The sequence below is a fragment of the Salvelinus sp. IW2-2015 genome, linkage group LG20, assembly GCF_002910315.2.
Source record: "Salvelinus sp. IW2-2015 linkage group LG20, ASM291031v2, whole genome shotgun sequence".
Classification (NCBI taxonomy): Eukaryota; Metazoa; Chordata; class Actinopteri; order Salmoniformes; family Salmonidae; genus Salvelinus; species Salvelinus sp. IW2-2015.
In genome coordinates, this window is record NC_036860.1 from 2,071,596 (window position 1) to 2,096,926 (window position 25,331).

The 25,331-nt window shown below is 43.7% G+C and overlaps 1 protein-coding gene across 1 annotated transcript in view; it reads left to right on the forward strand.

Moving 5' to 3' along the window:
* The window catches only part of LOC111981951 (protein TANC2-like), a 145,570-nt gene that overhangs the window by 62,761 nt on the left and 57,478 nt on the right, over positions 1-25,331 (forward strand). The window contains 1 exon segment of the mRNA XM_070433765.1: positions 4,643-4,739. Coding sequence (XP_070289866.1) covers positions 4,676-4,739 — 64 coding nt within the window. The 5' untranslated portion in view covers positions 4,643-4,675.

Below are 25,331 nucleotides of genomic sequence, written 5' to 3' on the forward strand. Positions count from 1 at the left end.
TTCAGCGTCAGCTCTCATTTCTTGTCCCTGTAGCCTTGTCGACGACGGTGCACGTCTCTGACAGGCCCTGATGCCGGGCCTGTTTTTCTGCTGATGCTGTTAGCGTAAGCCGCGAAGCTGCTGTGTAAGGTCATGGTGGAGGGCTGCGCCACCACGCTGCGGCTCATTAATTACACAGTACCACGCTCCAGTGGGCACCCGGGCCCCCTTTTCCTTTCCCACATGAAGAGCACAACGGCAAGAGGAGAGAGAAGGCAACACATACGGCATAGATTTGGCTAGGAGGACCATGACATCACGTGGCAGTTGACTTAAAGCCTAGACGGCGCTTGGAGGTGTCGAGGTGTGCTTGTCATGTAGGGCACCAGATAGTGTTCTTGTAACGGGAGGATTGTGTGAAAGTGCTTCTGAATAAACTTCAACCAGTGTGCTTCTTTTGGAGTGTGCCAAGGAATTTGCCTCCTTTCTCCCCACTCTTCCCCTGTGAAATAGGGAAGCAGGGCTGGGTCATTGGATTGTTGAATGAGAAAAATGGTTTGATTTACTACAAAAATGTGTAGATATTCCCTCTCTCCACCTACCACCCACCAACCCATCTGTTTTGTATTTGCTGGGCTTCTGCCAGAATCAGGCCCGACTAATACCTTGACCAACGTGCCGCTAAAGGCACTAGGCTATTGTAATGTACGTAATATACAAGGTTTCAGACATGGGCCTACGGTTTAGGAGACTGACAAATGACTCAGTAAATGCACAATGCAAATTACATTTAAAGTAATGAAATCTCACACACACATGTGTAATTAATATATATATATATATGTATATATATATATATATGTGTGTGTGTGTGTGTATGTATGTATGTATGTATATATATACATATATTATACATATACACACATTATATATATATATACACACATAGGTGTGTGTGCATATATATATATGTGTGTGTATATGTATGCACACACACACGTATACACACACACACATGTATATGTACACACACACACACACGTGTGTATATGTACACACACACATATGTGTGTGTGTGTGTGTATATGTATATGTGTATATATACACACATATATGTGTGTATATGTATACACACACATATATGTACACACACACACACACACACACATATATGTGTATATGTACACACACACTACAGTATGTACTTTCTATTAGCTTTGCTCTTTCAATTGAACATGTGTAGAAAAAGAAAAAAAGTTTACTCGTTGTGAGTTCCCTCCTATACCTGGCACCTGCTAGAACTGACACTTCCCGGCGGCGATTGAAGATGTATCTCTGCCCGTCGAGATGATAAAAACGTTTAAGGAAGTCTGTTCGGCTCAGAATGGCTGCCTTTGTTTAAGCCAGCCATCCTCGCTGTGCTTTAAGTCCGATCTGGCTCGCTTTGTGGGTTGTTTTTTTAGACACCGAGAGAGAGTGAACCAGAGGAGCTCTGGATTGTATCGAACAGATTAAAGGAGTCAAAGTGAAGGAGGCTGTTGGTTTTTATTTCTTCTGCCACGTCACGCTGCTACAGTCATGGGGGTGGTGGTAAAGTAGAGGGGCGAAGCAGAGGCTTCCAGGAAATGGCACCAGGGAGAGCCGACTGCGGTCAGACCACGGCCACAGACCCCCTGTGGGGGAGAGAGAGAGAGACAAAGGGAGGGGGGTCTGAGTTACAGTTGGAATACACAGACATATGGAGGGTACATGTACTGTTAGCTAACATGGAGAAAGAGTGRGGAATGGAGGATAAAAAGAAAGGAGGAGATGAATAGACCGTGTCTAGAAGAAACCAGACACTAGAGATTGAAAAGAGGATTGACTGGAGTGAGAAACGGGGGGGAAATGAGGATTTGAWGAAAACATTGGAAAAGAGAGGCTACAGGTGGGGGTGGAGGGAGAAAATAACAGGATAGGGTAGGAGAGAGGAGGTCGGGGGAGCTTCACGCTGGCTTGTCTTTGTTGATGTTGTTTGGCATTGTGGGCTGCCAGAAGAAGCCACAGGGTCCAGTGTCTCGCTGAGTCATTCCCCAGCTTTAACATGGAACATCTGTTACTGTACAGTTACCTTCCCCCCCCAGCGTACAACACAAAAGCACCAAGCCAAACTGAAACAGAGTCCTCTCCCTTTGCCTCTATGGCACTGACTGGCTGACACCAGTTGAAAGAGTTTTTAAAGGTCTCTGGTTTTCCTCAAATATCAGGAACACTCCCGCTGCTAATTGCCTCAATTTGGTGTGCGCTCAGCTCAGGACTGGTTGTGTGTCGGATAGGCTTAGTCCATACAGCGTATACCAGGGTATTTTTCAATACCGTTAACTATTTCTTTAGATTTATTTTTTAAATACATTTCAATATTTCTTGCTACTTTTTAAGTAAATACCTGCAGTTAACTTGTGCAGTACTTTAGGAAATAAAGAAGATTGCGTTCTTCATTTCACCTGTCACATAATTTTTCATTATGAAGCTTACGGGTAGTCCCCAGTCACGTGGTGTTTGTTTACAAGCACACAACGACGAGAGACCGGTGCCTTGTGAGTCACTCACTGTTGTACAGCATTGCGCCAGGTGATCTAGTTACAATATGGAATTCACAACTAAGTGTTTGCCAGATAGATGTCTTATAACTATTAAGTTAACTGTCTAGAATTTGCTGAATGCTCTGCATTTGGTTTGCTATTTTAATAGRTAGTTAGCTACAGTATCTAGTGGTTAGCTTCTTCCAAAATTAAGCTTTGCTTGGTAACAGCAGAGAKTCCCCTCCAGGATCAAGAGCCTTGTGGTCTAATAGTTTGTTTTGTGCGTGCAGCAAACTGTGAGTAGCATTTTTTAGTTACTTGTATAGTTTAGGTTAAGAGACTGTATAAAATGTTAGCAATGCACTCGTTAGCATTCTTTATGGGATGTTACATGTACTTGTTCTCATTGCTAACCTTTTGCAGTACAGAGTCTGTGGGGTTTGAAAACAGCGCCCCTTGTTCAGTGCCGGTATTACCGAAATATCRAGGTATTGCGCAAGGTCAGTATGAAGGTATGACAATTTGGATACCGCCCAAGCCTAGTGTCGGCTCAAAAAGCGCCTTGTCTTCTGCCTCGACCTGGAGTAGGCGTGGTCGTAGTTATCCATGTTTGACACCTCGTGTGAAAAATGTATGACATTAGTCAAACACGAGAGAATACCTGAAAAGCCAAAATGGCTAATCCAAACTTTCTAAAGATGAAGTTGAAGAGGATAAGTATGAGAGAGAACCACAGTCGGCTCTTTCTAAAAGCTGTAATGTGACCGAAGAAAGCAGAGGAGGATTTTAACAGCTTGGTACCAAAGATTCCCAAGACACTAAACGCGTGGGTCTACTCGATACTTAGTAAAGGGATTGCTGTTCGAAGCTCAGGCGGCATTTTAGGCCTCTATTTGCGTTGAGAAGAGCCAATGTTTCCACTCATTCCAGAACTGTCTCTTTCTCCTGCTTAATTATCATGCAGCGTGGCAGCAAGAGAAAGGAAAGGCAGGCGGACACAATCTTTTTCTCTCTTTCCTTTTCTCTCTCTTGGTCTTTCTCTCATATACTCACACAAAAGCACCCGGATGCAAGCTAAAAAGAAGCTCAAACATACATACATATGCACTGATACTACTTTGCACATTACAAAGGAACATGATTTCAAAGCCTGTTGAGCAAACTTACACCTATACGTTCACACACACCAGTAATTATCAGTCATATGGGTGTGAACGTTGTTTGACTTAGGTACTAAAATATTCCTCAAGTAAATCAGTGAAGCATGACAAATCTCATGAATGAAGAGTTATTATAACACACAGGAAGGAACAAGATCCCCCTACCAGGCTGCTAATGTTATATTCACCTTTTCCTCATAGAGACTACGAATATGTCATTAGTATGTTTAAGAGGATTAATAATTTACCTGTGAGAAATTGCTGTTGTTGTTAAGTACCTGAATTCTCTAAAACCATTTACTAGGTGACAGAATACTACAATTACCTTCTGTACCGTTGTGCTGTTCTGTGGTGATCTTTCTGGAATTTGCAATATCTTTAGCTCATCTGCTCCTTGCACTATCCCACCACTTGCAATTTAAATCAAATCAAATGTTATTAGTCACATACACATGGTTAGCAGATGTTATTGCGAGTGTAGTGAAATGCTTGTGCTTCTAGTTCTGACAGAGCAGCATTATCTAACAAGTAATCAAACAATTCCACAACTACCTAATACACACAAATCTAAGTAAAGGAATGGAATAAGAATGTATACATATAAATATATGGATGAGCAATGACTGAGCAGCATAGGCAAGATGCAATAGATGGTATAAAATACAGTGTATACATATGAAATGAGTAATGCAAGATATGTAAACATTATTAAAGTGACTAGTGATCAATTTATTAAAGTGGCCAATGATTTCAAGTCTATGTAGGCAGCAGCGCCTCTGTGTTAGTGGTGGTTGTTTAACAGTCTGATGGCCTTGAGATAGAAGCTATTTTTCAGTCTCTCGGTCCCAGCTTTAGATGCCAAGTGAATACTGCTGACAACAAATAATAACCAACATCAGTAAATATAGCCTACATTAAAAACACTCCCTTTTTCTTCTGCAGATTTCTCTATAGCCGCTGCAGACCGGTGCAGTCATGTTCAGGAACAGCTTGAAGATGCTGCTTGGCGGCAAGACCAACCGCAAAAATCGCAACAGTGGTAAGTCAGTCTGACCAGTGTTGTGTATGTGGTGTGTCTGTCTGTATGTGTGTAAAGCTTGCTCACCCACAGTTTAACTATGTGCTTCAATAATACAACATATGACTTACTGTGGTTATCACCTGCTATAGAAGTCACTGAGATCTACCAGTGATGTCTCTCTTTGCCACTATGAACCAAGTCATTAATCTAAGCACTTATACTTGCTTCCTTTCACAAGTTGGCATCTGCCTAGCTTTTTTTACGTTGATAAAACGTGACTCGCGGTACAGGAGGCATTGCGCTGCTGCTGAGTTCAGAGCGAGATACCTGTGACTACACAGCCAAGGCACCCTCTCCAGGGACTTTGAGTGGAACGTGCCACACGATCAGTAGAGACTTGTCAAGCTTGGTAAGGTACGTCTTTGGGATGCAGCTGGTTAGGTTCACGTCTCTAAAAATCGGTGCAGAGTCAGCTATACAGTACACCCCAAACACTCTCTTCTCTTACTTAAGTTACTCATCTCCCGGAAACAAAGATTTGAGGTCATTCACAAAGGGTTTGTCCCCATGAAACTGGAGACGGGTTGTTTCCCATCATTAACTTGAAGAAACTTTATATGAATGTAAGTTACACGATTCTATTACTGCCCTTGTCTGACCAAGGACATGTTTTGCAGCATGGTGAATATAGTTTTGCAGTTTCATTACAGTAGTTCCTACAGGCTCAAAATGTTAGCAACGTAAAAATTAGGGATGCACGATATATCGGTGAACATATCGGAATCGGACGATATTAGCTAAAGATGCCAACATCGCTATCGGCCCGATGTCTAGTTTAACGTCTGTGCAAAGCCGATGTCAAAGCTGACGTGCATACCTATATAACATAGGTACAGGACGTGATGACGCCACGTAAAATGTTGTACTACACGTGCAACACAGSATTCCTAACCTAGCCCACAATGTCTGCTGTGTGGATTGAGCAGTCAACAATGTGAGCAGTCATTTGAAAGAGTAAGAACATTTCAGCGAAACAACTCAAAGGCGAAATCCATTAATGCCAAGGTAATGGAATTCATTGCCCTTGACAATCAACCATTCTCTGTCGTGGATAATGTTGGCTTTCGTCGACTGGTCGAGCACCGGTACACACTACCAAGTGCGCTATTTTTCAGATGTTGCCCTACCGGAATTACACCGTAATAGCGTCACTGCTATTAGCTTCGCGACTGACATTTGGAACAGCGATGTCAGCCCCATGATCATTATGAGTCTGACAGCACAGTGGGTCCACAAGGATTTCCTACTGAGGAAAGACGTATTGCCTGCTCATGATTGTGCTGTTTGTCATACCGCTGCTGCCATTTCAATGGCATTTGATAACATGTTTGAAACTTGGAAACATGAACACGCTAGCTCCATTCAAACAATTGACTCAAGAAATACCCTCTGTCATGGCATTAAAACGCCTTCTCAACAAAACTTCCGACACAGGCTGTGAACCAGCGATTCGGTGGCATTCTCTCTTTACTGTGTCGCCACCATGCTCAATGCTATGTACATGGACCGCTACTTCGATGCAGACAAGAAACAGGGTTTACGTGAAATGTTACATACACAGCTGGACAAGATGGAAACGTACACGGTGACAGTGTGCACCGAGGAAGAGAGGCCACGGACAGACAGAGCTGAAACTTCACTGCTTGACATGTATGATGAAATCCTGGTTGAGAGTGAAACGACGGAACAAATTAACAACGAAACAGCACAGCAAGTAAGTGAAATAAATAGGTTTTGATGATTTACTGGTAATGGGCACACGCAAATGCCAACAAATTACATTTTGGGTTAGTGTGGTGTGTGTGTAACCTTTATTTAACTAGGCAAGTCAGTTGAGAACAAATGTTTATTTACAATGACGGCCTACCCCAGACGATGCTCGGCCAATTGTGCGCTGCACTATGGGACTCCCAATCACGGCCGGAAGTGATACAGCCTGGATTCGAACCAGGGACTTTAGTGACGCCTCTTGCACTGAGATGCAGTGCCTTAGAACGCTGTGTCCATGTGTGTGTGTTAACTATTTAACTGTACTAGAATGCTTAAAAGGCATCACTTGTAAAATGTGTTACATTGTGCTCTAGGTTGGACAGTACTGTCAATGGCTTGACGAAGTAAAGTTGTACCACRATTGGACTTTTGAACTATTTTATCATCAACTGAGTTGCTTTTCCTCAAGACTCGAGATTCACTGGTGTACATTTCTGATACAATGTAGCAGTAGGCTCTGTAGGCTCATAAAAAATGACCTGAGAGAACCTGAGCCAACCAAACACACAGTAACAAAGTGTTTTAAACCATGCCACAGTGTCAAAAGACCCTCTGTTCCACACAAGCCCACAATGTCCACTCTTGACACTTTGTCATTGCAATTGAGCTGAAAGATCGCTAATACCAAAATTTAAAGGGCCAGAAAGGTTTTCACGGCAGGGGTCCAGCCAGCGATAGTACCTCACTTTTAATTCCATGTCCCTGTAAGTTGTTAAAGTTGCTAATAGCAACGGCTGTCATCGTGGCAACGTGCAGCCTCAGTCATGACTGTGTTCTGCACCTCAGTGGGGAGGTGTGGTAGATCTTGGCCACTACTCGTCGGGTGTATATGTTTTTCTTCCTAAAGCCAGCGCTGAGAGGAAAGTGTCCGGCTCTACGCTATGTTTACCCTCGGAGCAGTGCCACCCCAGTGTGTTCAGAGCTCCTCCGTTCCATCCAAACAGAATGAGAAACGTGATTCAGCAAACAGGCGAGTCCATTCAGAGCGGCAAGTGTAGTCCAGGCTCTAAATCTGAAGCAATGGTTTTCATGTTTCATAACCTCTGCCTTTATCCAGGGTAGTTATGGTAATTGCGCTAAAAGCCTGTGGTATCTGTTTTACCGGAAAGCCATTTTGGATTTCCTCAGTTACTTGTCTTGTCAGACCACAGATAGTTATGAAAGGCCATAGAGGGATAATTAGGGTAATACAAGGTTATTAGGGGTCACAAGATACTATGACTGTGTACCACAGAAGTRTKATGTTGAAGGGCCTGAAAATGAACTCATTGGCCTTACTCTTGAGGCAGAAAGTACTTTTGGAATACTGTTGAAATAGAGAGAGATCACGGATTCCAATTCAAACAGAAGAAGGTAATGAACTGTGGGAGATGGGCCATTGTGGTTTTGTCGTGGGCTGGCAGAGGGTAGCAGGCAGGGGGCGATGAGGTGGGGGGGACACAGAGCCAGAGGTGTTTGGGCTCTGTACCWAGCCTGGCGTTGATGAGGTGCACTCCTGTCTACTCATTTTCCCTCTTGAGATGTTAGGGGCTCAATCATAGCCAGCTGTTGACCAGAATGCTGTACTGCTGCCAACATCGAAGAGCATTTAGAATACAAGATTGTTATGTGACACAGAATCTAACGTGACACCAAACTACCACAACAGTTGGTCTTGGTAAAGCAGTCTTTTTTTTCTCCAAGGATGGTCTGTTTCACATTTCCCTGGGATGCAGTTGCTGRTTTTCTCTTGTTATTTATATAAAAGACCCCCCACTAGTTCTGGCAAACCATTTATGACTAGCATTCTCTCTTCCCATGTCCTTGTTATTTTGTTAGTTTCAAAGACATATTGTTTGTCCCTCAACCTGTACGCAAATGAAAGGGAAAGGGGGATACCTAGTCAGTTGTACAACTGAATGCATTCAACTGATATGTCTTCTGCATTTAACCCAACCCCTCTGAATCAGAGAGGTGCGGGGGGCTACCTTAATCGACATCCACGTCATCGGCGGCCGGGGAACAGTGGGTTAACGGCCTCGCTCAGGGGCAGAAAGACAGATTTTTACATTGTCTGCTTGGTGATTCGATCCAGCAACCTTTCGATATCCTCAGCATATGTTTGGCTTAAATTAAATCCAAGCCACCAGCAACTTGCCAAGTCAACATGAACGATCTCGCGACACTGGAAAACACATGATGTCACCTTGGGATTGATGGTTACTTGCCTCCAGATTCCTCAACCTCTTGAATAACAATCAAAGCTGACGTTAGCGACAGCCAACTGCAACACTGTGCGATATTGTGTGCAGAGCGAGGGAAAAAACGTAATCTCCCAAACCTGCACAGACTGCGGTAAACATTTAGAACATGTCATAACACGTGTAGATTGTAAGGCAGATCCGCAGGGTTTCCTGGAACAAGCCAAGGCAGTTCTGTATTCAATGGCTATTTCTACACTGCTGTAGAGCTCAGTGTTCAAGTTAAGAGTCAGACTAACTGTCTCATGAGGTTCGGTCACCCAGTATATACCACTACAGTTGAAGTGGGAAGTTTACATACACCTTAGCCAAATACATTTTAAACTCAGTTTTCCCAATTCCTGACATTTAATCCTAGTAAAAATGCTCTGTCTTATGTCAGTTAGGATCACCACTTTATATTAAGAATGTCAAATGTCAGAATAATAGAGAGAATGATCTATTTCAGCTTTTATTTCCTTCATCACATTCCCAGTGGGTCAGAAGTTTACATACACTCAATTAGTTAGCATTGCCTTTAAATTGTTTAACTTGGGTCAAACATTTCGGGTAGCCTTCCACAAGCTTCCCACAATAAGTTGGGTGAATTTTGGCCCATTCCTTTTGACCGAGCTGGTGTAACCGAGTCAGGTTTGTAGGCGTCCTTGCTCGCACACGCTTTTTCAGTTCTGCCCACAAATTTTCTATAGGATTGAGGTCAGGGCTTTGCGATGGCCACTCCAATACCTTGACTTTGTTGTCCTTAAGCCATTTTGCCACAACTTTGGAAGTACTTGGGGTCATTGTCCATTTGGAAGACCCATTGTGCGTCCAAGCTTTAACTTCCTGACTGATGTCTTGAGATGTTGCTTCAATATATCCACATAATTTTCCATCCTCATGATGCCATCTATTTTGTGAAGTGCACCAGTCCCTCCTGCAGCAAAGCACCCCCACAACATGATGCTGCCACCCCCATGCTTCACAGTTGGGATGGTGTTCTTCGGCTTGCAAGCTTCCCCCTTTTTCCTCCAAATATAACGATGGTCATTGTGGCCAAACAGTTCTATTTTTTGTTTCATCAGACCAGAGGACATTTCTCAAAAAAGTATGATCTTTGTGCAGTTGTTGTGCAGTTGCAAACTGTAGTCTGGCTTTTTTATGGCGGTTTTGGAGCAGTGGCTTCTTCCTTGCTGAGCGGCCTTTCAGGTTATGTCAATATAGGACTCGTTTTACTGTGGATATAGATACTTTTGTACCTGTTTCCTCCAGCGTCTTCACAAGGTCCTTTGCTGTTTTTCTGGGATTGATTTGCACATTTCGCACCAAAATACGTTCATCTCTAGGAGACAGAACGAGTCTCCTTCCTGAGCGGTATGATGGCTGTGTGGGTCCATGGTGTTTATATTTGCGTACTATTGTTTGTACAGATGAACGTGGTACCTTCAGGCGTTTGAACATTGCTCCCAAGGATGAACCAGACTTGTGGAGGTCTACAATTGTTTTTCTGAGGTCTTTGCTGATTTCTTTAGATTTTTCCATGATGTCAAGCAAGGAGGCACTGAGTTTGAAGGCAGGCCTTGAAATACATCCACAGGTACACCTCCATTTGACTCAAATGATGTCAATTAGCCTATCAGAAGCTTCTAAAGCCATGACATAATTTTCTGTAATTTTCCAAGCTGTTTAAAGGCACAGTCAACTTAGTGTATGTAAACTTCTGACCCACTGGAATTGTGATACAGTGAATTATAAGTTAAATAATTGTTGGGAAAATGACTTGTGTCATGCACAAAGTAGATCTCCTAACCGACCAAAACTATAGTTTGTTAACAAGAAATTTGTGGAGTTTTTGAAAAACGAGTTTTAATGACTCCAACCTAAGTGTATGTAAACTTCCGACTTCAACTGTATATACACATTCTGGTGGATGCTGATTCCTCTCCAAAAATGCAGCATACGACTACAGCACTYGGACACGCGGTGTGCTATGGCTAAGCAGCTTGTATGGATGCAGCCTTGAAAGCGGATGATGGAAAGGGACCAGGGGATGTGTGTGTCAGCTGCAGCAATCTGAGTTTGCTGGCTAACGCCACTCAATGGCTCTGGTGACTGTCATTGCCAGCCAAGACCGTTGTGCCTGTCCCAGCACCGCCTGCTAATTGCAAGCTTTTTTTGTCAGCAGCGTCAATGAAATCCAATCAAATTTAGAGGCTCATGCAACCGAGACCAATCAGGCGCAGAGCCACGCGTTATGTAAGGAAGCTGTGCACATCGACAAAATTWGAGATTTTCACTGCAGCTGTGGGCCTTAGTTACTAGGCAGGCTGTCCCCTCCCATCATCCCCACCATGTTCATTCATTACTTCCTGTTTGGCGATGAGGTTATTTTCTGCAGAATTTAGTTTACCTCTTTAAATAGCACTTGTGGGAGTGATGGTGCTGAAGCCGGCAGCTTGTCAGGTATGATTTTACAACCAAGACATGCAGCTCTACTAATTGTTTCTGTTATTGAGGAGGTGCACCATGTTAACATTGTCTGAATCAAATGCATTATTTTTTTATCCAAAGACGTATCCTCCTCTAAATGATTGTGCTAGTGGAGTTGATTTTTGTAATTCAGTGTCCTCATGTTTGCCCACCAGAGTAGTAGAGTAGTAAGACTATGGGACAGTTTATTTTATTTATTTGCTCTGCCAAATCTCTGGCCCTAATGCGTTTATCTACCTCAGCACTCACTCTTATCAGTCCACACTCCTCCTTCCCCTTCTCCCTCTCTCCACCTCCCTGATCTGCATATCTCCATGGTTCCCTCTCTGTCTCCCTGCCCATGCCCGCTGACAGGCTCTGGCCCACTGCCCAGGTRCTGGGTGCATCCAGACGGGTTCTGTTCATCTGGCGGAACGGCTGGCCCCCACCTACATTCCTCTATCCCTCCTACCTCCCACTATCCCACTCTACCTCCCCAGCCATAATCCCCCCCACCCCCCCAGAGTCCCCGCTGCCTGTGGAGAGAAAGCATCCCTGGAGCGAGGCCAGGAAGATGGGGGCTACTGTGCGGCTCAGGCGCTGCCTGCAACACTACAGAGGGGCTCAGCTCTAAGACAACCTCACTACCCTTCCTCTTCTCCCATCCATCACATCAGCCTCTCTCTGGGGTACCCTTCATTCCACCTTTGTGTGTAGAACCTTTAGATCCCTTGGAATGATGAGTGACAACGTAGAGGAGTGTGGGGATTATAGGAGCTGAATGCTTCTCAAATACCAGGTGTTGCTTCAACACAGGGATCACCTTATGTAACTTGGCATGTCATCATTGCACATAGCTCACTCAAATCCCCAAATGAGCAAGCTACAGGAGAGGACATAGGAGTGCACTGGTCACTGCAGTCAGTCTACAACAGAGAGAAACTATATTGTAAAAGAATGGGTTTCATGAGAGTCAGTGCCAGCTACATAAAATGGGAGGACTTAGTACAGCCCATTCCCCTGCTAACAATGCCCTCTCTGGGCAGTCTCCACCCTGATACAATCTTGCACCAGGAGTCTCCCCTTKTAAACCAGTCTAAACTCAGTTCAGTAGTAACAGCCACTAGACTCTGGCATGGAACTCTGCACCAGGAGGCCCAGTGTGTGACTGATGTTACACCCAGCCCTCCATGCGACTGATACAGTCATTAGAGACCTCATCTTTCCTTCCTTTCCCCAGCCGAGGCTTTACACAGTGTCACGTGGCTCCGAGGCTGCAGACGATCTTGCCCAGTCTCGCTTAGCTCACTGGTTTATCAATGTCGTCAACCCTAACCTCCTCACACCCAGCCAGTAGCAAAGGGGTCGTAAGCCCTCACAAAAATTGACCAAATGGTACCACTGTAGATTTGTGTTTCAGATCTGTCTCCATGATTCATGCATAGGTGATTCACACTTGTGTAGTAGATGATTCAGATCGGTCTCCATGATTTTATGTGTAAGTGATTCAAACTTGTATAGTAGATGATTCAGTAGATAAAGACCAGACAAGCTGCTGTTGTAAAAGTGTTATTCCCCTTCTCTATTGGTAAAGGTAGAAGTTGCCCTTAACCACAGATCTAGGATCAGAGGATTAGGAGGATTGAGTCCTTTTGCTTGGCAGTTTACTTTGCTGTTGTACTATTGACTCTGCTGCCAACTACCTACCATTGTAATATTGTGGTCTGGTAGGATGCCTATAGTTTTCAGTAGGTTACGCATGGCCAGACTCCACAAGTAGCGTCTCAGTMTTGGTGTGGTGTTGATGCATTGCAGATTTATAGGGTTGTTTACAGCACTACAAAGCTCCACCATCCGCTTGTGTGTGTGAACCTGTCCTCTTTGGAATTCAGCCCTTTGGGAAAGTGTCACCTCAGATCATCGGATGGAACTCTTCTTTGAGTTTACGGATGGATACGTATGCAATCCATATTCACTATGTGCACATACACATGCTAAAACACATGTTATCGCACACACACACACACCACACACACACACACACACACACACACACACACACACACACACACACACACACACACACACACACTACACAATCAAAGAGACACACACATACGCAAACTTTTTAAGCTAGGGAACTTCATTTATACTTGCATTCAATGTATAAGGTTCACAGCAGACATACTCTGTGTGTTGAGCGTGTGTGTGTGTTCATCACCATTGTGCCTGTACAGAAACAACCTGTGGTTCAGAGGAAGAGCAAGCTGGAGAGGAAGGAAAGGCTTCACATTTTAAAATAGCATTTCATCTCAACACCTCTGAATACCCGGAAATATGTTTTTTTAACCTACTACCACTCCCTAGTTCAGTAGAACTGTATTCCTATTAGAAGTCGACCGATTAGGATTTTTCAACGGCGATACCGATTATTGGAGTACCAAAAAAAGCCGATACCGATTAATCGTCCGTTGTTGTTGTTGTTTTTTTAAATTATATATATTTTTTCATATATATATTTGTAGTAATGACAATTACAACAATACTGAATGAACAATGAACACTTTTATTTTAACTTAATATAATACATAAATAAAATCAATTTAGTCTCAAATAAATAATGAAACATGTTCAATTTGGTTTAAATAATGCAAAAACAGTGTTGGAGAAGAAAGTAAAAGTGCAATTTGTTCCATGTAAAAAAGCTAACGTTTAAGTTCCTTGCTCAGAACATATGAAAGCTGGTGGTTCAATATTCCCAGTTCTTCAATATTCCCAGTTAAGAAGTTTTAGGTTGTAGTTATTATAGGAATTATGACACGTCGACTATTTCTCGATATACCATTTTTGTATTTCATATACCTTTGACTATTGGATGTTCTAATAGGCACTTCTCAGGAGTTGATAGGCTTGAGTCATAAACAGCGCTGTGAAGCAAGCATTGCTAAGAGCTGCTGGAAAACGCAGTAAAGTTTGAATGAATGCTTACGACCCTGCTGCCGCCTTCCACCGCTCAGACTGCTCTATCAAATCATAGACTTAATTATATAATAAACACAGAAATACGAGCCGTTGGTCAATAATGTGGTAAAATCCGGAAACTATCATTTCGAAAACAAAAACGTTTATTTCATTTAAATACGGAACCGTTCCGTATTATATCAAACGGGCGGCAACCCTAAGTCTGAATATTGCTGTTACATTGCACAACCTTCAATGTTATGTCATAATTATGTAAAATTCTGGCAAATGAGTTCGCAACGAGCCAGGCGGCCCAAACTATTGCATATACCCTGACTCTGCGTGAAATGAACGCAAGAGAAGTGACACAATTTCTCTAGTTAATATTGCCTGCTAACATGAGTTTCTTTTAACTAAATTTGCAGGTTTAAAAATATATACTTCTGTGTATTGATTTTAAGAAGGGCATTGATGTTTATGGTTAGGTACATTTGTGCAACGGTTGTGCATTTTTCGCAAATGCGCTTAAATCATGCCCCTTTTGGCAAAGTAGGCTGTGATTCMATGATAAATTAACAGGCACCGCATTGATTATATGCAACGCAGGACAAGCTAGTTAACCTAGTAATATCATCAACCATGTGTAGTTAACTAGTGATTATGTGAAGATTGATTGTTTTWWAAAAAGATAAGTTTAATGCTAGCTAGCAACTTACCGTGGCTCCTTGCTGCACTCGCGTAGCAGGTGGTCAGCCTGCCACACAGTTTCCTCGTGGAATGCAATGTAATCGGCGTCCAAAAATGGCGATTACCAATTGTTATGAAAACTTGAAATCGGCCCTAATTAATCTGCCATGCCAATTAATCGGTCGACCTCTAATTCCTATTCACGGCTATTCTGAATGTGCCCTCACTTGGATTGAAGGTTGTGTTCACAAACACCGTTCCCTCTGATGTGACGAGTTGTTTTGTGAATAATCATGTTTACTTGATTATACTTGTGTGGGTGGGTCTATCTATGTATCGGAGTGGGCTTACATAAGGATGCATGTATCAAGTATGTGTCTGTACTATTGTCTATACAATTATTAGGATTTCTGTGTGTTTTGTGAGTGTGATGCTTTTATGTGGTTGTTCAAGGAGGACATTGCAGTCAGTGTGCCTTTTAGAGCTTCTGAGTGTTTTCTGTGTCTGGGAGAGGAGAAGAGGAAGAGAGAGCCAACTTGCCGCTATCGAGTGAGAGATGGAGGAGGAGGGCGAGTCCGCCCGCCTGCCTGTTCCTGTGTGTCTGTCCTTGTATGTGTTCCTGCGCGTGCGCCAATACCTGGCACTTGCTTTCAACACTGCAGAGCTCACTCTCTGTCTACAGCTCTCCATCTCTCTCTCTCTCTTACTCCTCTCCTCCTCTTCCCTCTCCTTTTTTATTCCTCATAATTTGTGTGCCTCCATTGCCATATCTCTATGCCACGTCCTTCAAGTAGTTTACCATGGTACAGGATTTTACTAGCTGGGGACGCATCCTTTTCCTACTAACTAAGGTGAGACTGACTCAAGCTTTACCTGGCTAAGGTACTTCCATAGGAGGGTGGCATCTAGAGGTTGGGGGAGTCTAGGGGCCATAGAGAAGGTACAGGTAGTTGTGGTCGGGTTCAGAGAAGTACATGTTTACTGCTGGGATGACTGTTCTTTAGCTGCTCTGTGATGCACACACCTCTGAGTACTAGCTAGCTAGTCTAGCACTGCCCACTGGATGTCAATCAGGATGACTGCCAGTTCTGATCTTTTCGGTGTGATTCTATGCTATGAAATTCTTCTCTCTCGGTTTCTGATTCTGCCTCATGTACTACGCTGGCTTTCTCTCTCCAGCCCATTATGTGCCTGCTCCCCCTCTCTCTCTGGTGTGACAGGTTATGGGCGGGGAAGGGGCTGGGGTGTGGAGAACATGGAGCCTCTCTCACACAGAGTTATGTGCGCTGCATGTATGATTTCTCTCTCTGGCGAGTCGCAGGCACAGGCAGCATAATGATGCGAAGTAGCCGTTTCCTTCCCTCCCTAGCAGCACAGGGCTCCTGCAGATAAAGGCAGAGCACACACACACATACGCGTTACTCATGTTACACACACACACATATGCGTTACACACACATATGCATTACACACACGTATGCGTTACACACATACGCGTTACACACATACGCGTTACACACATACGCGTTACACACACATATGTGTTACACACACACACGTTTTACACACACAAACATTACACACACACGCGTTACACACACATACGCGTTACACATGTTACACACAGACGCGTTACACGCAGACACGTTACACGCAGACACGTTACACGCAGACACGTTACACACACACACGCGTTACACACCCATACGCGTTACATGTTACACACATTTGCGTTACACACCCACGCGTTACTCACGTACGCGTTACACACACACGCGTTACACACATGCGTTACACACACACACACACGTGTTACACACACAAACGTTACACACACACACGTGTTACACACACACGTTACACACAGACACGTTACACACAGACACGTTACACGCAGACACGTTACACGCAGACACGTTACTCACGCGCGTTACAGACGCGTTACACACGTTACACACACACACACACACGTTACACACACACACACACACACACGTGTTACACACATACGCGTTACACACATACACGTTACACACATACACGTTACACACACGCGTTACACACAGACGCGTTACACACGATACACACACACATGTTATACACACACACGTTACACGCAGACACGTTAAACAGGATACACACAAACATGTTACGCGCGTTACACACAGATGCGTTACACACAAACGCATTACACGCGTTACACACAGACGCGTTACACACACAGACGCGTTACAGGAGCGTTACACACAGACTCATTATACACGTTACACACACATACAAACTCACACATACTGAGTATACAAAGCATTAAGGACACCTGCTCTTTCCATGGCATAGACTGACCAGGTGAATCTAGGTGAAAGCTATGATCCCTTGGTCACTTGGAGGAGACAGATTTAAAGAAGGATTTTTAAGCCTTGAGACAATTGAGACATGGATTGTGTATGTGTGCCATTCAGGGGGTGAAGGGGCAAGACGCAAGATGTAAGTGCCTTTGAACAGGGTATGGTAATAGGTGCCAAACACACTGGTTTGTGTCAAGAACTGAAATGCTGCTGGGTTTTTCACAGTCAACAGTTTCCTGTGTGTATCAAGAATGGTCCACCACCCAAAGGACATCCAACTAACTTGACACAACTGTGGGAAGCATTGGGGTCAACATGGGCCAGCATCCCTGTGGAATGCTTTCGAATGCTTCCGAGTCCATGTCCTGACGAATTGAGGCTGTTCTGAGGGAAAAAGGGGAGGGGAGAGTGCAACTCAATATTAGGAAGGTATAGAATTACTGTCTGACACGCATCCAATCACGTACACACACTCATCCCATCAACATGCATTATTTTTCTCTCTATTACACAGAGAAACACATTCACTCACACACACCCCTCACTCTCCCATGCACAGTCACACACTGTCATTCTTACCCATATTCCCCCTCTCCTTTTCTGCCTCTCCCCTCTAAACACACACACACACACACACATCCCTCCACTGTCAGTATCTCTCGCCCACTCTGGGTTCTCGAGAGGGAGAGAGAGAGAGGCAGGGCACAGTGGGATCAGGTTGCTCTGCCTGTGAAGTTTCTCTGCTGCTCTTCTTATTCTGCTTTAACTCTGCTCTAATGCCTAGGCAGCAGGGAAGCACTGATGGCTTCTGAATAGGAGAGGAAATGACTTGCTTTAAAATCCTCACATTAACCACCCAGAGAGAAAATACAGCTAATGGTATTGTTCTCTTCTGGCCAATCCATAGCCCAGTATATGAGTGTGTAGAGTATGTGGGTAATGAGTATAGTGGGTGGCTGGTGAAGGTGGGCATGGTTGAGTGTTTGCTGGGGGCGGCTGGTTAGATAAGTGCTCAGCAGAAACATTACATTCCCAAACTGTTCTTGCGCTTGCACTCTCACAAAATTTCTGTGTGATTCCTCACGAAAACACAGACAAAAAAAGACCATGATTTGGGGATTTTCATGAAATGTTAGCCATAGAATAGTGCTTTGGAGGAAAGATTTTGACATACACTACTGTTCAAAAGTTTGGGGAAATGTCTAAGTGACCTTGTTTTGAAAGAAAAGCTTTTTTTTTGTCCATTTAAAATAACATCAAATTGATCAGAAATACAGTGTAGACATTGTTAACCTCTTTTGGGTAAGTGAGACGTTAGCGTCCCACCTCTTCAACAGCCAGTGAAACTGCTGGGCGCCAAATTCAAATACAGAAATTCTCATTATAAGAATTCAGAAACAAAACATATTTTACATAGGTTTAAAGATTAACTTCTTGTGAATCCAACCACGGTGTCAGATTTTAAAATGCTTTATGGCGAAAGCATACCTTACGATTATTTGAGAACATAGCCCAGCAGACAAATCATTCAAACAGTAACCAGCCAAGTAGAAGAGTTACACAAGTCAGAAATAGAGATAAAATGAATCCCTTACCTTTGTGATCTTCATATGGTTGCACTCAGCAGACATTCATTTACTCATAAATGTTCCTTTTGTTCGATAAAGTCTCTTTATATCCAAAAACCTCCTTTTGTTCGCGTTTTCTTCAGTAATCCACAGGCTCAAACACAGTCAAAACAGGCAGATAAAAAAATCCAAATTGTATTCGTAAAGTTCAAAGAAACATGTCAAACGATGTTTATATTCAATCCTCAGGTTGTTTTAGCCTAAATAATCGATAATATTTCAACCGGACAATAACGTCATCAATATAAAAGGTAAACCGAGAAAGGCACTCTCTGGTCGCACGCATGAAAAAGCTCTGTGACACTTTAGGGTCCACTCATTCAGACTGCTCTTACTTCCTAATTTTTCAGAATACAGCCTGAAACAATTTCTAAAGACTGTTGACATCTAGTGGAAGGCATAGGAACTGCAATTTGAGTCCTAAGCAATGGATACTGTAATGGCCTTGAATAGAAAACTACAAAAACCAAAAAAAAAAAAACTTCCCGAATGGATTTGTCTCAGCCAAATCAGTTCTGTTATACTCACAGACACTATTTTAACAGTTTTGAAACTTTAGAGTGTTTTCTATCAAAATCTACCAGTTATATAGCATATAATCATTTCTGGCCCGAGAAGCAGGCAGTTTAATTTGGGCATGCTTTTCATCCAAAATTCCGAATGCTGCCCTACCCTAGAGAAGTTAATGTTGTAAGTGACTATTGTAGCTGGAAACGGCTGATTTTTAATGGAATATCTACATAAGCGTACAGAAAGACCATTATCAGCAACCATCACTCCTGTGTTCCAATGGCAGGTTGTGTTAGCTAATCCAAGTTTATAATGTTAAAGGGCTAATTGATAATTAGAAAACCCTTTTGCAATTATGTTAGCACAGCTGAAAACTGTTCTGATTAAAGAAGCAATAAAACTGTCCTTCTTTAGACTAGTTGAGTATCTGGAGCATCAGCATTTGTGGGTTCGATTACAGGCTCAAAATGGCCAGAAACAAAGAACTATCTTCTGAAACTCGTCAGTCTATTCTTGTTCTGAGAAATGTTGGCTATTCCATGCGAGAAATTGCCAAGAAACTGAAGATCTCGTACAACGCCCTGTACAACTCCCTTCACAGAACAGCGCAAACTGGCTCTAGCCAGAATAGAAAGAGGAGTGGGAGGCACCGGTGCACAACTGAGCAAGAGGACAAGTACAAACTTAGTGTGTCTAGTTTGAGAAACAGACGCCTCACAAGTCCTCAACTGGCAGCTTCGTTAAATAGTAGATAGTAAATAGTTCGTTAAACCAGTCTCAACGTCAACAGTGAAGAGGCGACTCCTGGATGCTGGTCTTCTAGGCAGAGTTGCAAAGAAAAAGCCATATCTCAGACTGGCCAATGAAAAGATTAAGATGGGCAAAATAACACAGACAGAATAACAATTTCCTCCTACAGCAGGACAATGACCCAAAGCACAGCTCTGAACTATTTAGGGAAGAAGCAGTCAGCTGGTATTCTGTCTATAGTGGAGTGGCCAGCACAGTCACTGGATCTCAACCCTATTGAGTTGTTGTGGGAGCAGCTTGACTGTATGGTACGTAAGAAGTGCCCATCAAGCCAATCCAATTTGTGGGAGGTGCTTCAAGAAGCATGGGGTGAAATCTCTTCAGATTACCTCAACAAATTGACAACTAGAATGCCAAAGGTCTGCAAGGCTGTAATTGCTGCAGTTGGAGGATTTTTTGACGAAAGCAAAGTTTGAAGGACACAATTATTATTTAAATTAAAAATCATTATTTATATCCTTGTCAACGTCTTTCCTATTCATTTTGCAACTAATTTCATGTATGTTTTCATAAAAAACAAGTACATTTCTAAACCTTTTTGGTAGTGTATATTTGACATAATTGAGACATTGATCAAAGTTGACATATTTATGACATTAAGGCCTTACCCAGACTCCATAGTGTGTCATCTGTAGTTGCTACAAAGCAAACATTGGTGTCATATGAGGCGTTACCGCTTGCTCTGTAATATGAGTAGTATTTTGATTTCAACATTTGATTGCTATATATTGTTGAACATAATATATTCTACCGGCTTTCAAAGTTCCAGAGTAGGATCTCTCCTACTTTTAGAGTTAGGATCCAATATGTAAGCATTAACAACAGAGTGAATATGAAAATGTATTCTGCTGGTGATTTACTGGATGTGCAATGATACAAGTAAGAGGAGGGCTGGATTGGTTACCTTGCCTACTGTGGCAATGTCTCTGTATTAAATGGGCCATAATTTAGAACTAGCAGAGAGTATATTATGTCTGGGTTTTGTGAAGAGTTATCTTCTGTTACACTCTGATACTGTGTCCATGTCCCGTATCTTATCATCTGGATGTTAATGTTGTCACAACTTTGCTTTGATGTTCTCACATTGTTTCTGAAGGGTCCCGCTAACTCCATATATGTAGTATCATGGTGCACAAGGTCACTGTGACTCGCTTCTCCTCCTTTTCTTTCCCCTCTTCTCCTCCCCTTAGTGAATTCTGCCGACGCTGCTGGATTTATGGGCTTTATCATGCAACGTCTGCCGCTGAGTACAGCAGGCAGCATACACTGTGGATCCACACAGCCTCTCACAGCATTCATCAGCTACTTACCACACCTGTTTACAGCAGTACAGGCTCATGAAGCTCTATGAAGCTCAAATGTCTCCCAATGTCATCCTTTGAAGCACAGGATTGCTCCCCCTGTCATTAAGCCATGGTTTCATCGATACTCCCATCAACATGTTGTAGTGTCCATTGAGGAAACCATCGTATGACACTGCCTGATGCCATCGTCTACACCTCTGCCATTAGCTTTAGCCTGTTGCTAACAGATGCCTGTTGCTAACAGATGCCTTCGATATAAACTGAATGTCTGGTTACTTCCCTCTGTGTATTTTTAGGAACAGGTCAGGTCGTTGGGAAAACCTCTGGGCCCTATTATAAACTTGTTGTTTTCATTGAAGTGGGATAAACAGTGCTCTGCTAGCAAAGCCTAGCTTGTAGCAGACGCCACCAGATGAACTTTTGTATGCTTTGTTTGGAGAGCGAGAGAGAGCCCAGTGGAGCACTTGCTGAGAGACAGACGGACAGAGAGGAGGAACAAAACAGAACCGATAGAAAACAGGAGTGGAGGAGTGGTGGCTCACAGCCTGGGGTTTTGTCTTGTCTCCTCTCCTCTATTTTCTCCTCCTCTCGCTGGCTAACCCACTCCCTCATGCTCTCGCTCACTCACAGCCCAGAAGCACGCACGCACACACACAGCCCTCCCCTTGACCAGCCAGAAAGCTGAATTATTCAACAACGCAAGACTACGCCCAAGCATCGCTTCTTTCTCCAGGCCAGAGACAGACACACACACACACACACCTTAACTAGCATCCCGTAGCACGTCACACGTTACAACTGGAAGTGCGTGTTTATAATGGCTGCTAGGCTGTACAAGGCTTTAACATCTGGAACCATGTGGAACACTTAGCTTCTCACATGCTCCAAACAAGCAGGCCAATATTCCCCACAGCAAAGAGAAAACAGAGGATTGGAATTGTATGTTTAGGTATGGTACCTCAGGTCTTGTTTCCCCCATGTATAATTCTATTTAGAGAGAAATAAGTTGTATTTGCAGTAACAAAATAAGCCTGGCAGGTAAGGTTATAGTACGGTACCTCTAATACAATGATTAAAGATGGTGTAGCTAACCCTGGGCTAGGAAAAACTCCAGGCCCTATTGGTGAAGTCTGGTCTATTGTCTCTGTGTCCCACTCAGAGGGACTGCAAACAAGACCGCTAAATAGCTAATCAAATGACTACCTGCATTTGGCACAAACTCTCTTGCACTGACTCTATGGACACACACTCACACATACAGTACTTACACTAACACCCCAACACACACATACACACCACAACACACTACATACTGTATGCGCACACATGCGTGTTGACGCCGCACCCATGCGTGTTGACGCCGCACCCATGCGTGTTGACGCCGCACCCATGCGTGTTGACGCCGCACCCATGGCGTTTGACGCCGCACCATGCGTGTTGACCCGCACCCATGCTGGTTTGACGCCGCCACCCATGCGTGTTGACGCCGCACCCATGCGTGTTGACGCCGCACCCATGCGTGTTGACGCCGCACCCATGCGTGTGAGCGCACCATGCCTGACGCCACATGCGTGTTGACGCCGCACCCATGCGTTGTTGACGCCGCACCCATGCGTGTTGACGCCGCACCCATGCGTGTTGACGCCGCACCCATGCGTGTTGACGCCGCACCCATGCGTGCTGACGCCGCACAAACACTTTCACACTCACCACATACGCTGCTGCTACTGTTTTATCTATCCTGTTGCCTAGTCACTTTACCCCTACCTATATGTACAGTACATAGCTACCTCAATTACCTCGTACCCCTGAATATCAACTCAGGACTGGTTCTCCCTGTATATAGCCATGTTACTTTTACTCCTTTTTATTGTTCGTTAGTCAATGTGTATTTATTCCTCCTATATTTTCTCATCTAACTCTGCATTGTTGGAAAAGGACCCGTAAGTAAGCATTTCACTGTTAGTCTACACCTGTTGTTTATGAAGCATGTGACAAATTATTGGATTGATTTGGAACTGGAGAAACACAGCTGGTCACCTTCAGCTCAGAGTAGACCAACGTCAGAGCAGACATTTGTCTTCGTCATGGGTCTCTGGCCCTGTTCAAATAGGTATAGGTTCACTCCTAATGTGCATATTGGATACATTAGGTGTAAACCTCTACTTCTGAGTACAATTCATCAGTCCACATAATTAGAATAGATTTGCCTTGCATACTCTTGCTATGACGAGTACATGCATTTATTACAAGTTCTGTTCTACAAGGTTTGATTGACTACTTTCAGACACGATGTACACAGATGTAGGGTTACTGCAGGTATTGGACATTTCTTAGAGGAATTCATGCAAATGTTGGGTTCACCCATTTCAAATWGAGACTTCCTGCAGTTTACTAGTATCACATTTACAGTTATTGAATCCCACCTGTCTTGTAAATACGTCATACATAAGGCTTCCACAGGGCCCAGAGCCCCTTTATTGCCTAATTAAGAATGTGAGCGAACACCCCGTCAGTGTAAAGTGTCTGCTTCGTGGATGTCAGGGCCGCTCTCTTATTGATCCATGTGGTGTGTCTCACCAGACAAAGTGGAGAGAACTAGAGAATGTCTCTGAATATTAAGCTAGCCTAAATGATGTGAAGAGGCACCAGGCATGTTGAATTATTCGAAGTGCCAGAAAGTAACCATTGATACCCCACTATAAGTGTGTAAATAAACTACTAGGTGCCAGCTGAAAAATAGTGTRACCAAACAATTCTTCCTGCCACAGCCCAGTCTTAAGCTGCAACCCAGTGTAATTGGTTGGGATCCACCATGTGGGAAAGGCTGCCATAGGGTAGTGCTCCCAGGCACGTCGGTTGGTTATAGGCAACAGCCTTTAGGGAAGGCTACATGACAACACAGGATGGAACATGTGTTCCCATGACACAAGCAGCTGTCGTAACCGCCCCCTCTATGCCGTGTGTGTCTGACTAGGAAGAGTTGCGTCATGTACGTGGCTTTATGCCAGAGCACCGTATGGCGTTCCACTTTCTGCCAATGGCTCTCTGTGGTCCTACTGTTGGCTATGGTGTTAGCATGCTATCATTAGCAGCCATGGTGTTATACTATGATGTTAGCATGATACCCCCCCCAGCTGGTGTTGGGGTGGTTGTTCCCATGAAATGGGACTTTGGGCAGTGCCACACAGAGCAAGTTTAGGCCATGCTTTGGGCTTAGGACCCAAGCTGCTGGGTTTTGCGTGGGGGGGAGGTAATGTACTAGAACAATTGCTTTTCAACATGCTGGACCTGATATAATCAAACCTACAGGAGAAATTTGTATGGAACTTTTCCAGTCAACCCATATTGTAGGTAATTAGCCTAGATAATTTATTTAACTTGTCCATAGACAACATGGAAATATTTGTTAAACTGTGAGATTTAGGTAATTAAAAATGATAGGATCAACGTTTCTTTTCTTTTCTTCATCTTTACTTTCTCCCTCGTTCTCTCTTTCTCTGTCCTCCTCTGCCTCACAATGCTGCTCTCCCCGTGCTATGGTAATAGAGCAGAGAGAGGGAGAGTTGAATGATGTGGGATGATGCTGTAACCCCTGTCCTGCGCTCTATTTCAGACTCAAGGACACTAGGCAGATCGGTACTCAGATTTTAGTGGAGTGATTTTTCATTAGGTGAGCAGTCTCTCGTAAATTGAGATCTCTGCCGCTCTCTATCACTACTCCCCCATCCTGTGGAGTCATTGTTTTCAGGGCTGTGTGTGTGTGTGTGTGTGTGTGTGTGTGTGTGTGTGTGTGTGTGTGTGTGTGTGTGTGTGTGTGTGTGTGTGTGTGCTGTCTCTTATACAC